Source organism: Pistacia vera, unplaced genomic scaffold (assembly GCF_008641045.1).
Source record: "Pistacia vera cultivar Batoury unplaced genomic scaffold, PisVer_v2 Contig11, whole genome shotgun sequence".
Taxonomy (NCBI): Eukaryota; Viridiplantae; Streptophyta; class Magnoliopsida; order Sapindales; family Anacardiaceae; genus Pistacia; species Pistacia vera.
Window position 1 is genome coordinate 99143 of NW_022195137.1, and position 18333 is coordinate 117475.

At 32.2% G+C, this 18333-nt stretch overlaps 1 protein-coding gene across 1 annotated transcript; it reads left to right on the forward strand.

Moving 5' to 3' along the window:
• The first annotated feature begins 1360 nt into the window (after positions 1-1360).
• Positions 1361-12338, forward strand: LOC116138241 (L-type lectin-domain containing receptor kinase S.4-like). Its single transcript, XM_031423963.1, has 2 exons — positions 1361-1366; positions 11475-12338. The coding sequence occupies exons 1-2, from the start codon at positions 1361-1363 to the stop codon at positions 12336-12338; spliced, it is 870 nt and encodes a 289-aa protein (XP_031279823.1).
• Positions 12339-18333: the final 5995 nt, after the last annotated feature.

The following is an 18333-nucleotide window of genomic DNA, read 5'->3' on the forward strand; positions in this document are numbered from 1 at the left end:
CTGAAGTATTTGTTTTAAGTCTATAGTTTCATATTTCTATCAATTCATGAATATCAACTTGTAATTACAATTTAACTCTGCACCATTGCTGGGTATCAATTTATGGCCATAATTCTGATGCAGATCATGAATCTGCAGGCGCATAATGAAATGTTACTTGGTGGATCTTTTACATGCTGTTATGAATTCAACAGAAAGAGGCATACAATTTCAAGACACATAGATGATAGATTGACATATTGTTTCCTCTTTGTTTCTGTATTTATAATGATTTTATCGAGCTTTCTTATATATGTTTCTGTTGGAAGCAAGATGGGCACAAAGCTCACAAGGAAAGAAGAAATAGAAAAGGAATTCACAAATCAAACTTCTTTTTTCACTTGTTCAAACATAGCTTGAGTACATAGTTATATATACTAAAAAGAAAACTCAAGATTCTAATTTGAGGACATCTTATGCTATTCACATCTGCTCGATGTTTTACACACCAAAAGACACAAACATTTCCGTTTTTTCTATTTTTCGGTTACCAGTGAATAGTCAATAGTAAATTATCCATAACTTGTTCAATAAAAGTCCAATTGATGAGTGATTTAAAGCTTTGGAAACTAAACAAACAGAGATTTAATTTGATATATATACACTGAATTTGGATAACTGTAGACCCTTCAAATTCTAGTCGAAAATTAATGTTCTACAATAAAATCAAGGTTAATTTTCAACAGTTTCTCATTCAACTTATCTTGTGAACCCTTTTCTGGGTACAACATTATAATCCGAAAAGCCGAGATTCAATCACATTTTGGTTCTATTTACTGAATTATTTTACACTCACAATTAGAACATTGATTAAAACATTTTTCAAGCAACTCAAAGATAGTTATTGAAGTCCTATGATATTCTTAGCACAGTGTAAGAATCCCACATTAGATGCGTATTGGGGAGGTTTTGGGTTTATTAATAGGAGGAGTCCCTCCACCTAACATGTTAACTTTTTGGGTGTGAAACTCCCAACCTGTCACAAGTGGTATTAGAGCAGATCTGATACATCTTTTGATGTCCTGCCAAGCACCCATGCAGGGGTGTCTACATGTGATTGTAGGTCCATACAAGAGTGAGGTGGACGGATAGGCAAGGAGCCTCATTTGTGACGAGGGCATCATAAGATTGGATAAGTATTAGAGAGGTCCTAGGCTTATAAATGGGGAGAGTTCCTCCATCTAATAGGTTAGCCTTTTGGGTTTGAAAAGCTAACACGTTTTTCTAATTAGGGATCACATGTCACTAAATATTTATATATAGCGATGCGGGAATTTTCGTTTTTCTGGGGATAATTCAATATGATTTTTGGTTTGAATCAATGAAGGTTAGTTTGAAACTGTTAGTGGCGAAACGTTTTTATCCCAGAATTATGAGGCTGGGTATGGTCTATTCAAAATCTTAAATCCTTACAGGATTCAATTTCATGGGTAGCTTTGACTCGAACATCTGCACCGCCTTAATCGACTGTGATGTTTCGCTTTGACTACATGAATGTTAGGAAGTGATGTTGTAAAATTATCAAAGCCAAAGCAACCAGCATTTTCCACTGAAAGAATACCTGCTGATCAAGACAATTCCAAGGAAATTAAGGCAGAGAATTGTACAATAAATAACTTAACCATATCTGTGTTAGATCCACAATAAAGGTACGAGTTCTTTAATTTTCTTATATACATTTCAATCCAAACATATAACTTTTTTTATTTTTTATCTATTCGTATTTCTATCAAATTGCACAGAATATCGAATTACGGTCATGAAGCTAAAGCAGACACGAATTACCGTCGTTTATCTTGGTATGCGCTGTTCCTAGGCAGTGCTGAAGGCACGACACAATAAGTGTTGTATTGAAGCTAAAGCAAACACGAATTACCGTCGTTTATCTTCTTATTCCGTAAATGACGCGGCTGTCCTGAGTCGCTTTTCTTGTAAAATGACTGGCCTTATGCGGCACGGTTCCTGACACTTTTCTGTGTCGATTTTACTTCAGAACGCGTTAGGTGGTTTAAAACAATGACTCTTCCACGTAGCCCAAAACCTTTTTTCTGGTTGTGTATACATGCTGTCATGAATTGTCAGAAAGACATACAGTTTAGAAAGTACATCTACATATTCTTTTTCCAATTTTTTCCCATATTATAATGAATGTATTGAGCTTTCTAATGTTTTTAATCGATCAACTTATCCTGTGAACCCTTTTTCGGGTACAAAATTGTTGTCAATAGAGAAGATTTAATCACATTTCCGTTCTATTTGTTACACTATAGTTAACAATGCAATTAAATTAGCAACATTAATTGATAAAAAAAATTTTAGACAGCGTCAAATAGCTCGAACTCGGAGGCTGGTAAGATTGAAGTCTGAAAATAGCTAGGTATCAGTTTAAGGTCTGCCTGATAAATTGAGACCCACGGAAGAAACGATGAAGAAAATGGTCAAAACTTTACTTATAAAATCAATAGTATAAAAAAAGTGGCTTAAATAGTGCAAAGTTGTGTTCACATGTTTTTTTATATTTTTTTTCCACATTCACACATGTTCAAAGACTTCAAATTGACTTCTATAGAGACATTTAATGCCACCGAATTGGAAGCAAAATTTTAACTTCATGTCTGTCAAACAAAGTCTACTCTCAAAGCTAATATGGCAGCTACAAGGTCTTTGCAAATCCCTTATTTTGTCCCGTAAACTTTGACATGAAATGGTTTCCCTTCACCATATATATGGGTGTATTTTGAGGGCAAGATCATCACACAAATTCTCAAGCAATACAAACACTAGAGACGCAAAGCTTGAGTTAGATAGAGATATTAGAGTGTGTGAGTGTAAGAGCCATTGGGTGTATTTGGGTTGTGGGATTGAGAGTTTCACCAAACTTTGGATACTTTATTTTGTTAGTGAAATTTTTCTTTTATCTTCATTCGTAGACATAAGTTAAAAAGCCGAACCACATAAATTATCGTGTGTTTCATGTGTGTTATTATTTTTCCCTGTTTTTCTAGCCATGCATTATTTTTCATGGGATTGGTCTGTCACAACAAATAGAGAATATACCTTATTAAGAGAATGATCATCTTTGTAAAAACTTTGTTAAGCCTCAATTTTATCCTCATTAACAACCTTGGAGATTCTGAACGTAAAGGTGGCCAATCTTTCAAAGTTCTCAGAAGCTGAATATAAATATTAAGTGTAACATATACCTTATGCGAAGATGAATTCAATTAGCAAAAGAAATGATATATTTAAGGAAAATAATACAGTCACCGAAAGCAGCGCACCAAATGACGTGACACAATCATGACCGTCAATTAATTATGAGTTAATATTAATCGATGGTTAGGATTGTACCACGTCATTCGGTGCATGAATTCAGTGCGCTCTTTTCGATAACTGTAGCATTACTCTATATTTAAATACAAAACTGTTTATAACATTATGTTAAATTTCCATTTAATGATCCAATATTAATATTTAAATTTAATAATGTGAAAAGCAATATGCTAATTTTCGTTAAATACCCTTAATTTAAAAGTGTTAAATAAATAATTAATCAGTTAACTGGGCTCAAAACTAGGTCGAACATGAGCCTAGATGGTCCGCTAAGCATGGTCATAAACATTTAAGATCAAACAAAAGGTTGAAGAATGAGTCCCTTTTTTTTTTTTTTCAAAAGTTTTGCTAGTTTTTTAATTTTTATTTGTAATAGTAATTTAATTTATTTTTAAAAGATAGTTATTCAAACTTTTAAAATTACTTTCTTACCCTTACATGAAATAAAATAGTGTAAATGATTTTTTCCCACCCAAATAATGGCCTAATTACACTTTTCTATTAAAAAAGTTTCAAAATACACCTTTACTACCAAAACGTTATATTCCATTAATAATTTCCGTTAAATAGAGTGATATTCATTGTGAAAACGAAAATACCCCTTACTCTTCTTCTTTTTTTCTTACCCCATCGTTCGGCCGCATATTCGGGCCATTTTAGCCTAAATTTAGCGTCGTTAAGCCCTCCCATCACCACCAAAATACTCCCCATCACTCCCTCACCAAAAACCCTCCCACTCCCGTTATTTAACCCCTCCATTTGCTAGCCACCGTATATGGTTGGTTCATGCGATTCTTGCCCTTTTCCAACTGCTTCCAGTGCCGGAAATCCCTCTTGAGACCACCAATCAACTCACCGGTCTCCTACCTCCAAAACCCCCAATAGCCTTGACCCTAGTTGTCTGTCGTTAGCTGTTTGAGCCCTCCATTAGGGTTTTGTGACTTTGGTGAAATTGGGTTTTATTGGAGTTTGTTTTTGAAGTTTTTGAAAGGAGACTGAATGTGTGTTTGATTAGAGGTCAATTGTGCTTGTTACTGAAGTGTTTTGTGTTGATTTTCTAGGATTGTTTGAATTCAGGTGTGGGAGTTTGAAGCTTTGAAGCTATTGGCACTCCATCTGTTTGAAAAAATTCCCCAGCCAAACCCAAATCCTCGCCATTGTCGATGTCTCTGCCGGCCGTTTGCAGTGTTTTTTTACGATTGCTCAGTTTCCTTTGTGTTGCCTGGTTAACCTTTAGCCTTGTTCCACCTTTTTCCGACCTTGATCAAATTTTTTTGGACTAGTCTTGTGCCATTTTCCAACAATCTGCATGACTGCCTCTCACGCCATTTTGACTAATTTTGGTGTCATTAGACACCATAAACACCACCAAACACTTCTCCTTAACCCCCATACGGAAACCCATATCACCCCTGCCCACGATTGCCCCAAAATCGCCGACCACCAATGTTTTAATACCGACCCGAGATGAAACTCGACAAAGTTGTCGGGTCTTGGGTTGACCAGTTTGACCATTCAGTCAAACCCAGGTGTCCAAAAGTTTAAAATTTAGCAAATACAACTCTAAAAATTATAGTTAAGTTCATACAGGTTTGAATTTTAGCAAACACACCATTGGCGGTAGACTAGTTGGCGGCGACAATACACCAAATGCAATCCCAATCCCTTGAGCCATTCCACAGAAAATCTACCCAAGATCTAGCCGCAATCGATTCGATTTCTACTAGATGTCATCACCACTGACATCGACAACCCTCCCTATCACCACGAAAGTACTCCCCTCAGCCTCCTGACCAAAACTCATCTCACCCCACCTCTGTTCGCCTCACTAATAGCTGGCAAAAGGCGGTTGTTGTCATTGTTGATTTTTTTCGATTTTTGGTCGATTCACTCACTGGAAATCACCTCCATCGCCATCATTGCACTCACCGATCCTTACTCTTTAAAAGCCTCAATATCTCAGCCTTCAATTGTTCACCAACCATCATCTCAATTTCTAGGGTTTTCGGTGAATAGGGAAATTGGTAACTCAACTCGGTGAAGGCTTGTCGTCGGAATCGTAAAGAGAAAACTGGAAATATGTTTTTCCCACCCTTTTTATAATGTGTTTTATCAGATTTGCTTCAAGTTCAATCGATATTGAATAATTAGCCTTCTAACGGCCTGTTTCTTTTTTGTTGCAATCGTCTCACAGTTTAGTACCTTGGAGTTCCATTGCATGGTGTTAAGTTGAGTTTTAATTTTGAAGGTTTTCTCCACATGGATCACCCGGATACAAAACCTACCAATATAAGGATTATTAGAAAACCTAAGGTTTTTTTATATAAAATTTTAATTGAGTTTACTTGTTTGGGTTGTCTAAAAAAAAAAAAAAAAAAAAAAAAAATCGTGGAGTAGTTTATTAAAAAAAGAGATATATTATTTATTTCCACCCTGAGGTTTAGCAAAATCCCCATTTGATACCCTTGGTTGCATTTATTCCAGATTCCCATCCTTAAACTCACACTGTTAGTAACTATTGGAGGTGGTCGGAAACCATGATCAGTGAAGTTGGCAAGTGAAGGTATGAGTTTTGTAGAGAAGGTGGTGGGGAGTCCAACGGTGGTCTCGGAAGTGATTTTGGACTTGGAAATCAGCCAAAAACTGTCAACTTGGATGTTGTTCATGTGAGCCATTTTTTGCTAACATGAGCCCATCTTCTACCAAAGAAGATGCACTTTAGTGTGCTAACATACGTCGCGCTACAATAAAAAGTTGGGAATTTGTTAAAATAAAGGAAACACCATTATTTTAAGAGAGGGAATCTGGAATAAATGCAACCAGGGGTATCGAATTGGGATTTTGCTAAACCTCGGGTGGGAATATGCCATTTTCTCTTAATATTATTCATTATTCATTATTCTATGTCTTACTGTCTTAATTTATTTGTGGTTGATTTGGTCTTCATCAGACCTGGCAAACGGGTGAGCTGGGTGGAAATAGGTGGAAACGAGTGGGCCGAGTGGGTACAGGCTGAGTCAAAACAAATACAAGTAAAACGGGTTAGATTTCTAAATGGGTAATGAAATATAAAACCCATACATTACGGGTACGGATGGACCCTTTTTCTTGGCCGGATGTAGTGCAACTTATATAGAGTCACCTGTTTCATGTATATGTAGAGGTGGGCAAAGTTGGGCCCGAGTGGTCCCAAGCCTAGGCTCTCAATGACCGGTACCAGTCCTATGTGAGCCTAGTAACTATCCATTTAGCCCCCTAATTGTTTATATATTTGGGGGTAATAATAATTATGTAAGGGGTTTTTGTAATTTATCAAGGGGTGATTTTTAAATTTTTGATTAATTAGTAAATAAATATAGATGAATGGTTATAAATTTATAATGGTTTTAATTACATGTTAACCCCTAAATTTATTATGTATTTCAAATTATAAGGGGGTTTTGGTTATTTTGTAAGGGGTATTTTGAAATTAACTAGACCTAGGTCTAGGATCGATCCCAGGCTTGGGCCTTGGGTGAGGGACTAGCCTGGGCCCGGTCACCCCTCCTTAGGGCCCGAGACCAATCCTTGGGCTCGAGCTTTCTGCCCAACTCTATGTTTATGCATGATATGATACATTTTACACATGGATTAATGTTACCACATTTCCAAAACTATTTCCAAAATATCAATATCTCGGATAAGTATCATACGTAATTAAACTGTTATGAATGAATCCTAATAATTGAGGATAACTACTATTTTCTTTTTATACTAACCTTCATTTTCTGAGGCTGTCCCATTGAATTCCCATCGAATTCTTGCTTTATTGTTTGATTTTAATATATGGACGATATATTTGGAAAAAGAGAAAAAATGAAAAATAAAAAATCAGTGATTAATTTCCTTTTGCTTTTTGCCTATCTATTATTACTTGGTTCAAAGTCTCATCTCTTTATACTGGAAAGTTGATAAAAGAGGGGAAGACTTGATAAAGGCAAACCGAATTTGGCTCAAGTCAACTAACTAGCAATTACTTGCATTAATTAGTCCTATTACATAATTTCAGATAATTAAACCCAAATGACTCAATAATTCAATATAATATGGAGAAACATCTACCCAACAATCCATGTGAGCATGTCCAAATTCCAATAAGAGAAAAAAGCAAAACATAAACATAAGAGCTAGCTTTACCAATCCTTTTCACAATTTTTATTTGGAAAATGTTATACTTATAACCTGTTCTCATAAACTTTCTCTCACAACTTCGATGTGGCAGCTTGTAATAGATTCCACCTGATAAATTACGACTGACCAATTGTGGGTGTCATGTCGAGATTGTGAGAAAAAGTTTGTGAGAAGAGGTTGTGGGTGTAGCATTACTCTTTTTATTTTTACAATAATGCTAGATGTACAAAGAAATTTACAAAGATTTATTGTACAAAGTGATGTGGCAGGAGATGAATGGAAAAGTAAATGAAAAAAAGTCAAAGTCATCATATTCACTCTTCCATTCATCTCCTTGTCACATCACTTTATACAAAAAATCTTTGTAAATTTCTTTGTACCTCTAGCCTTACCCGAGATAGGATTAAATTGATGGGTATCTTATATTGATATGTTTGGTTGAAAGGAATAAAATATTTTTGGGGGGATCCTTTTACTAAATTGCCCTTATATTTTAATATTATTATTAATTTGTATTTTATCATTCTAGCCACCAAAAAAGTTTAAAATTAAAAAAAAAACACCCCAGCCACCATCCCATCACCATCGATTGCCGCCCACCACTTTTGGCCTTTGTCGACAGTCGGCGTAACGGTGATCAACCAGCTCTGGCCGATCGTGCGCATGGATCTGACTGGAAATGACCATTTTCGGCCACATCCATGCCGTTTTTGGCCAAATCTGACATGGATATTTGGTTAGAAAAGGCTAATTTGGCGAACGATTGGCCAATAAGTTCACCATTCTAGTGACTGCTAGCGGCAGTCAACAGTCCTCTTGGGTGGCTAAGGTGGTTATGGTAGGTTCATGTAAATTGTTTTCAAACCAAGGGCATTCTTGTCCAAGAGTTTTAATAGTTAGGGGTAAAATTATAATAAAAATAAGATTACCAAGTAATATGAGAAACCTAAAAAATGGGTGGTATTCAGATTACCACCTATATAACCAACAATGATTATTGAATATTAAAGATTATGAGAACTTTATATTACTTGATAACCAAACATGGTAATGTTAATAATATACGATGACATTATTGGAGTAATCTTATATAACCTCCGACCAAACAGCCCCTAAGTTTATACAATAATTGTAAATGCAAAAAATCTACCGTCATGAAAATAGGGTTTGATCTCGTGAGGTTGAGACCACTAACAATCTGCTAGACCTGCACACATGAAAGGACAAGCATGAAGCTTACAGAAAACACCGAGGTGGTGTTTGCTGTAGGCACTCCGATGCTCAAGTCAACAAGGCTGAAAGAGATTATTTAATAAGAATTAAGGAGATGAAGAATTACCAAGAGTCTTGTCGAAGGCTAGGACTACGGCGAGGCGTCTGGTTCTTGGGAGCAAGAACTTCAAGAGCAAATAGATGGTTTTGAGTAGAGTAGATTGACTATGGGAGATTGCATGCATGATGAGAGGGCAAGCCTATGTTTTTATAGTGAACCCAAGGGATTGGAATCCTAGTAGGACACTAAGTCCTCTTTTTTGGGAGATAATCCCTCTCAAGAAAGAAATATGGTTTCTTGACTTTATCAAATTAAGTTTAATAGTTTAAGTAAGATTATAAATCTGAGCAGAAGAGGAAATAGAATATGATTATGATTTCCTATTTATGGACTGTTGTAGGCTAATGGGCTAGAACCCAGTTCAACTTGACTTGTAGGATAGCCCAACTCATAAAGTGGGCAATTCACAAGTTGATTTTAAGCGTAGACCCAATCGGGATTGGGCAAAAGCCTTAGGCCGTGACATGTTTATTTCGTTATTGGGCCTTGTCAGGCTCAAGATGATTTTTGGCCCTAACAGTTAGCCTTCCACTCTCTAAGTTAAAGATTATTTAGCTTAGAGAGTAGATTTAATCGAATGAGTGCAGACTGAACGGATTAGTGATAGCAGCATGTTAGGTCGGATGGATCGTTGTGTGGATTGGGTCGATGACTTGTCGATTTGAGGTGCAAGTCCTTCAATCGGCCTAGGCCAATTGAATGTGTAAATCTATAAATCGATCTAGGCCGATCGAAGGTATATACTTATGAATCGGTCTAGACCGATCGAAGGTGTAAACTTATGAATCGGTCTAGGCTGATCAAAGGTGTAACTTATGAATCAGTCTGGGCTGATCAAAGGTGTAACTTATGAATCGGTCTAGGTTGATCGAAGGTGTAAACTTATGAATCGGTTTAAGCTGATCGAAGGTGTAAACTTATAAATCGGTCTAGGCCGATAGAAGGTGTAAACTTATATTACTTGATTACCATGTTTGGTGGTTAAATAATGTAAGATACCGGTAATCTGCAAATACCAATCGTGGTTACTATTGGTAATATTGAAGGTAATCTGATTACCTCCATTTTCTTAGGTATTCTAAGATTACCGGGGTTATTTTTTTTGTTACAATTCTATCCCTTATTAATAAAATTTTAGGACAATAATGCCCTTATTTTTGAATTTATTTACGTGAATATAGCTTTTACTATTTCACCCCAATTAATTCAAATTTTGGACAAAAATACCCTTAAATTCAAAACAAATTACAACCTACCCAGGCCACCACCTCCAACCACTAGCTGCAGCCAGCTGTCGGCAACCACCGCCGTGGCTAACCATCGGAACGGTGCACGGAAGGCTGAAAATAGCCGCCGTGCGTCGATATGGCCATTAATGGCCAGATCTAATCTAGCCGTTGATTGCCAGATCGATCGATCTGGTCGTTGACGACCAGATTGACGGCCAGATTGACCAATCTGATCATTAACAGCCAGATCTGTCGTCGATCTGGCCGCCAGATCGATGGTCGTTAACAGCAACGTCTGTGGCCATTTCCGGCCAGATCTCTGGCTGGAAATGGCCATACGGTGCACGGAGGCCATTTCCTGCCTTCTGTGCGCCGTTAGGTTACCGGATGCCAACGGTCTGCAGTGGTTTCCGGCGGCCGACAGTGGCTTGGTTGGTGGGGGTGCATTGTTAATTTTTCAAACTTTTATTATGAGATTGTTTTTGCTAATTTTTTAAATATAGAGGGGTTATAATAATCTAAAAAATAATATAATAATATTATTTAATTAGAGGACAATTCAGTAATTTAAATAACATACCCACCAATTTATTCCTCCCAACCAAACATATTAATATAACATACCCACCAATTAACTAAACATATTTTTCTAAAGATTTCCAGTAATCTTCAAGGTAATCTATCTTTCCAGTAATCCAACATTCCTTGAACCAAACGCCCCCTAAATATATTAACCTGTACCTATTTGAAATACATGGATACGGGTGCACCCACGGGTATAATCCCCATTTTGCCGGTGTAGTCTTAATCAGTTCATCAGGAAGGTTACATACTTATATTGTTTATTTTTTGTTAGGTGTGGAGTCTGTGGACTGGCGGGGACTAATTAGTAATTTACTCATTAAGAGATAACACGTGAAAAAGAAGAGTTGACATAACACGTCACTACGGATAAAGGGAAAATTCCGACATTTCACATACGATATTTAAGATTTTGCGTGAATCATCAGGGAATGCTAGTTTGAAACTCTGACCGCTAGCGAAACGTTTTAATCACTGAAAACTCTCGTTGAAAATTCTCGGGCATGAAATCTTATAGCTTTAATATTTTGGTCGGGTTTTCTCGTCCGTCCATTGTCTTTTATCTCTCCTGAGGTTTAAGGAAATTTGTTACCTCGCTCAAATTTTAGGGAGGTAAATGATGCTTTTGTCAAATCTCAGATAAATTAGGTGACTTCTCATACTTTAAGGGTCTTGCTAATATTTTCTAAAACCGTTCAAAAGAAAATTTTGTTTCTGAGTCAGAATTTAAGAATTACGGAAGACGAAAAAGAAAACAAATTAATGTATACTATATCTATATTATTAAGAGTAAACGACATTTCTCTGCTCTCTTGTTTCTCTCCACTCCAGTATCATCCCAACTCAATAAACTCTTTTATCCGGGATTCAAAGATTTGAACTCCAACATAACCTTACGTCGAGAGGCAAAAATAAAGAAAAGTGGCATTCTTTGCTTAACAAACGATACCTCTTATTTACCAGGTCAAGCCTTCTATAGCTCGCCGATCCAGTTCAAGAACTCCACAAATGGACAAGTCTTTTCTTTCTCCACCTCTTTTGCTCTAGTTATTGTCCCTGAATATCCAGAACTTGGTGGCCAAGGCCTCGCCTTCACGATCTCAACATCTAAAGACCTCAAAGGTTTTCCAAGTCAGTACCTAGGCCTCTTTGGTAATGTGAAAAACTTTTCAAATCATTTATTTGCTGTTGAGTTCGATACAGTTCAAAGTAACAATGTTGAATCTCAAGAGCTTTACGACATGCAAGGCAACAATGTTGGCATCGCCATCAACAGCTTGAATTCGAATGTCTCTTCAACTGCAGCCTACTTCGATGACAGTTCAACGAAACAAAATTTTAATCTCAAGAGTAGAAAACCAATCCTGGCTTGGATCGATTACGATGCATCTGAAAATTTGTTAAATGTCACCATCTCTCCACATTCTTCCAAACCAAGATTGCCTCTCTTGTCTTTTAACGTCAATCTTTCACCAATCTTTCATGAGTTCATGTATATTGGCTTCTCTTCTGCAACAGGAATGCTTGCTAGTTCTCATTATATTTTAGGCTGGAGTTTTAAAATCAATGGAGAAGCTAGAGCTCTTGATCTCGTTTCCCTTCCTCCAATCCCGGACAAGAAAAAACAGACAGGTTTGTTGATTTGCCTTTGAATATCGAATAGTAATGTTTACAAAACTGTAGAAGTAGAACGCGGCAACGCCTTTTTTAGTTGTCGACCTTTGCTTTAGGCCCACCAGTACAATTTCTTTGCCCCGCCACTGCTTGGTTTCCTTTTTGAAAAAACAAAATATCTATCAATAAAATATTTCATAAAGTAGCGTTAGCAATAAAGTATTTACAAATACCAAACAAAAACTTTTTAATTCGAGAAATATATCTTTTACCGTGTGTTCACTTGAAAAACAACAAACCTAAAATCAAATTAACAAGTCCTTAGTAAGGATTATTATTAATCAGAATCTACCTCTTTCTTAGTGTTTTTAGTCGAAATTCTATTTCTCCAGTTTAGCATGGACTATTATTAATATTTCAAAGAAAACTTTTATGACAGAATTATTATTATTATTTTGTAAACAGGATATTCGTCCGTTGAATTGGAGGGTTATTTCCTCATGAATTTCAGTACTCATCCTCTTTATAATTTATAAAATGGATTAACTGTCCCTTGTTCACTTGTTTTCATTTTAGATTTAGTGTATACTTGTATTTTGAGTATAATTAGCTCCAAGCTAGGTTTATTTAGGAGTTGCTAGGAATAAATATTATTATTATTATAGACCCTCTTTGGGATATTATTCAATTTCATATATAATTTCGTACTATAGATCCTCTTGAGATTATTAAACCTAACTAATTACGAAGTATAAAAACCCTTTAATAAGATATTTAAAACTTTCTAAAATAGTAAATTGATGTGGATAGAATTAAATGCCTAGGTAAAATAATTGAGTTTGATGAGAACCCAATGAAAAAATATTGTAATTTTAATTTCTGTATCTTACTACATACAAACTTAATTGAGTAAATAAAAATGGTCAAAGAAACGGATCAAGACAATATTTTTATATGAGTAAATGATTTTGTTATTGGGTGCTACAATTCCTAAGATACTGAAATGGACAGGGATTTCACTTGCTATAGTGGTTGGATTAATCTTTATACTCGTCTAGGGTATCTTTTTCTTTATTAGATGGCGAACATTTCGACTAGAAGGTAATATATACAACAAATTAACCATATATATATGGAATGAAGAGCAAATAAATATGATTAAATATTTTATTGAATGCCAAGCTGATCAAACCTTTTCCTTTCCATTGCCAAACAGCAAAGTTTATGTTTGACTTAATGAGTGAAGGAAAGGAGCTTGAGATCGATGGAAAGAAAGGCGTCAACTTGAAAGTATATAGAGTGTCATCCATTCTGCTAGCTACAGATAATTTCTCATCTGAAACTAAACTTGGAGAGGGTGGTTTTGGATAGGGGTGAGCACGGGTAGTGGGTAGAACCGGAACCGGGGGTAAGAACCGAAACCGTAACCGGAACCTACCCAGAACCTGTACTGTGCGGGTAGGTTCCGGTTCCAATTTTTTGGAACCGCTACTGTGCGGTTCGGTTCCGTTTCTTACCCCCGGAACCGGAACCGACCGGAACCTGTAAAAAGGTACCCTGTTTGGAACCTGTAGGGGGTACCCTATTTGGAACCTGTTTGGAACCTGTTTGGAACCTGTTTTGGAACCTGTTTTGGAACCTGTTTGGAACCTGTTTTGGAACCTGTTTTGGAACCTGTTTGGAACCTGTTTGGAACCTATATTGGAACCTGTTTTGGAACCTGTTTAGAACCTATTTTGGAACCTGGACTATAATGAAATATTTGTGAAATGTAAATAATGGGGAGTTTCTATTATTTTACATATAAAAAATTTAAAATAGAAAAAGTTAAATTTTTAGAATAACCTATTAAATAAATATATGAATACAATTATACTTATTACATATAAATTACACCATATTAAAAGCTTTAATATATTATAATACATTAATATTAAGTTTTGATCAATTAAGTGATAATTGGAATTAGATCCAATTAAAAGTGTTTTCATTTTTAATGTTATTAAAAGAATTATTTTTGAATAAATATTATATTTGATTGAGTAATATATATTAGTTATTACTTCAATATCAAGTTCTAAGTATACTATAATAAATTAGTAATTAATTAATTATATATGATAATTGATAAACATTAATAAATTTAATTCTATTTAATATCATACTTAATCAATTATAACATTACATTATAGTTAAATGATTACTTAATTAATTTAATTTTTAACATTACTTAATTGATTTATATTAATATAATTATACATTACATATTGATTACTACTTAATTAATGACTTATTATAAACATTAGTACAAACTTATTAAATGATTAAAAATTTATTATTATAATATACATTAAAAATTTATAGTATTTATTTAATAGTTAATTCACTATAACATTACATTATAGTATGATAATATAATTAATTATAACATTACATAATTAAATAATTACTTATTGATATGAGTTATGATATTATGTTTTAAACATTAATATTACTAATTGCTACATAAACATTAGCACAATACTAATTAAATGATAAGAAATTTAATTAATTATAACATTACCTTATAAACTTTCATTATAACATTAATTACATTACATTATAGTTAAATAATTACTCAATTAAATTATAATATTATTATATTACATTATATATTATGATCACTACTTAATTATAGTATTACATAGTTAAATGTTACATAATTACATAATTAGTTATGAATTTTAACATTACATTATAAACATTAGTAATTTACTAATTTACTATTATATACATTACTTAATTAACGATTAAAAAATTAATTAGTTATAGCATTACCTTATATATTTATAATAATACTTAATCATTAAACATTCTATTATACATTAGTATATTAATCAAAGATTTGAAATTTAATTAATTAAATATTAAATTTAGATTTATAGTATGATTATTAATTCATTAAACATTACATTATACTATTATAATTGATCATATAATTAATATAACATTACATAATTAAATAATTACTTAATTGATTATGAGTTATGATATATATTTTAAACATTAGTATTACTATTTACTATATACATTAGCACAATACTTAATTGAATGATAAGAATTTAATTATTATAACATTATCTTATAAACTTTCATTATAAACATTAAGCATTACATTATAAGTAATATTACTCAATTATTATAATATTATAATATTCATTATATTATGATTACTTACTTAATTATAGCATTATATGTTAAATGATTACATAATTACTTAATTAGTTATGAATATACATTACATTATAAACTAGTAATTTACTATACTATACATTACTTAATTAACGATTAAAAATTTAATTATTATAACATTACTTTATATATTTGTAATATGATTACTTAACATTATAACATTCCATTATAATATTAGATATTAATTAAATGATTTGAAATTATTAATTATAATTAAATTATAATTTGTAGTATGTTACTTAATTCATTATAACATTACATTATACTATTTATAGTATAATCTATAATTAATATACATTACATAATTAAATTTACTTAATCGATTATGAGTTATGATTATATTTTAAACATTAGTAATTACTAATTTACTACATAAATTAGCACAATACTTAATTAATGATAAGAAATTTAATTTATAAACATTACCTTATAAACATTAATTAAGCATTACATTATAGTTAAATAATTACTCAATTAAATTAATATTATTATATTACTTATATTATGATTACTTACTTAATTATAGCATTATATAGTTAAATGATTACATAATTACTTAATTAGTTATAATTATAACATTACATTATAAATATTAGTTAATCTACTATACTATTACATTACTTTTAAACGATTAAAATTTAATTAATTATACATTACTTTATATATTGTAATATGATTACTTAATCAATTATAACATTCCATTATAAACATTAGTATATTAATTAAATGATTTGAAATTTATTAATTATAATATTAAATTATGATTTGTAGTATGATTACTTAATTCATTATAACATTACATTATACTATTATAGTATGATCATATATTAATATACATTCTAATTAATAAACTTAATTGATTATGAGTTATGTATATTATATTTAAACATTAGTAATTACTAATTTATTACATAAACATTAGCACAATACTTAATTAAATGATAAGAAATTTAATTAATTATAACATACCTTATAAACATTAATTAAGCATTACTTATATAAATAATTACTCAATTAATTATAATATTATTATTTACATTATATTATGATCACTTACTTAATTATAGCATTATATAGTTAAATGATTGCATAATTACTTAATTAGTTATGATTTATAACATTACATTATAAACATTAGTAATTTACTATACTATTACATTACTTATTAAACGATTAAAAATTTATTAATTAAACATTACTTTATATATTTGTAATATGATTATTTAATCAATTATAACATTCCATTATAAACATTAGTACTTAATTAAATGATTGAAATTAATTAATTATAATATTAATTATAGATTTGTAGTATGATTACTTAATTCATTATAACATTACATTATACTATTATAGTATGATCATATAATTAATATAACATTTCATAATTAATGATTACTTAATTGATTATGACATTATATTATAACATTAGTAATTTACTAATTGCACAATATTTAATCGATTATTATAATTTATTAATTATAACATTATATTATAAATTTAGGGTATGTTATTTAATTAATTATAACATTCTATATAAACAATATTATACTTAATAATGATTAACAATTTAATTAATTATAATTACATTATAATTAAATTATATTACTTAATTAATTATACATTACAATTTACATTGTAGTATGATCACTTATTTAATTATACATTATTTGTTTCTAATATTAAATTTACTAAATTATATTGGTAATTATAATATCCATTAACCAATTATAACATTAAATTAATAAATTTATAAACATTATATTTATTAACTATCAAATAGACCCTGGCAAATGGCAATGTTAGTAATTAGTATTAAGAATTGTTGTTTGTTTAAATGATTTTGTGAAGTTATTTTATGTGAATTGTGATATAATTGTTTGTGTTTGGTTTTGATTGACGAATTTTATGTGAATTGTGATATTGATTTAATTCAAGCGTTGCTTAGAGATTACAGGTTATGAGTTACATTGGACACAAATGATGAATAACGAAAATTTGTTAGGGGTGTATTTGTAAACTTATAAGGTATTTTTGTTATTTTTTAAACTAATAGGGGGGTAATTTATTTTTTACAGGGTACCCTGGAAAGGAACCGGAACCTGCATTTTAGGTTCCGGTTCCTTGAATTGAAGAACCTGTACTGTGCGGTTCCGGTTCCGGTTCCTTTTTTTGGGAACCTGTACTGTGCGGTTCCGGTTCCGGTTCTCCGGAAAAGTGCAGGGTACCCGGAACCGCTCACCCCTAGTTTTGGACATGTTTACAACGTATATTTGCTTTCACTAAAGGCTGTCTAACATATCAAGAAATGACTATTTGTTATTGTCAGGGTTTATTGCCTGATGGGCAAGAGGTAGCACTAAAGAGGCTATTAGGAAGATCCAAACAAGGCCTAGTGGAGTTCAAGAACGAGCTTATAATTTTAGCTAAATTACAGCACACCAATCTGGTGCGGCTCTTGGGTTTCTGCATTCAAGGGGAAGAGAAAATATTGGTCTATGAATACATGCCAAATAAAAGCTTGGACACATATATTTTTGGTGTATATGCTTATTTCTTTAACTATCTATGCTTGCTTTCTTCACATTATTGAAACTTCTGCTTGATTATTATGTTACACGTTTCTCAAACCTTTCTTTTTTCATTATAACAGATGAATCTAAAAGGAAGTTGATTGATTGGAACAAATATTTTAACATCATTGAAGAAATAGCTCAAGGACTACTTTATTTACATAAGTATTCAAGACTGAGAATAATTCATAGAGACTTGAAAGCTAGCAATATATTACTTGACAAAAAT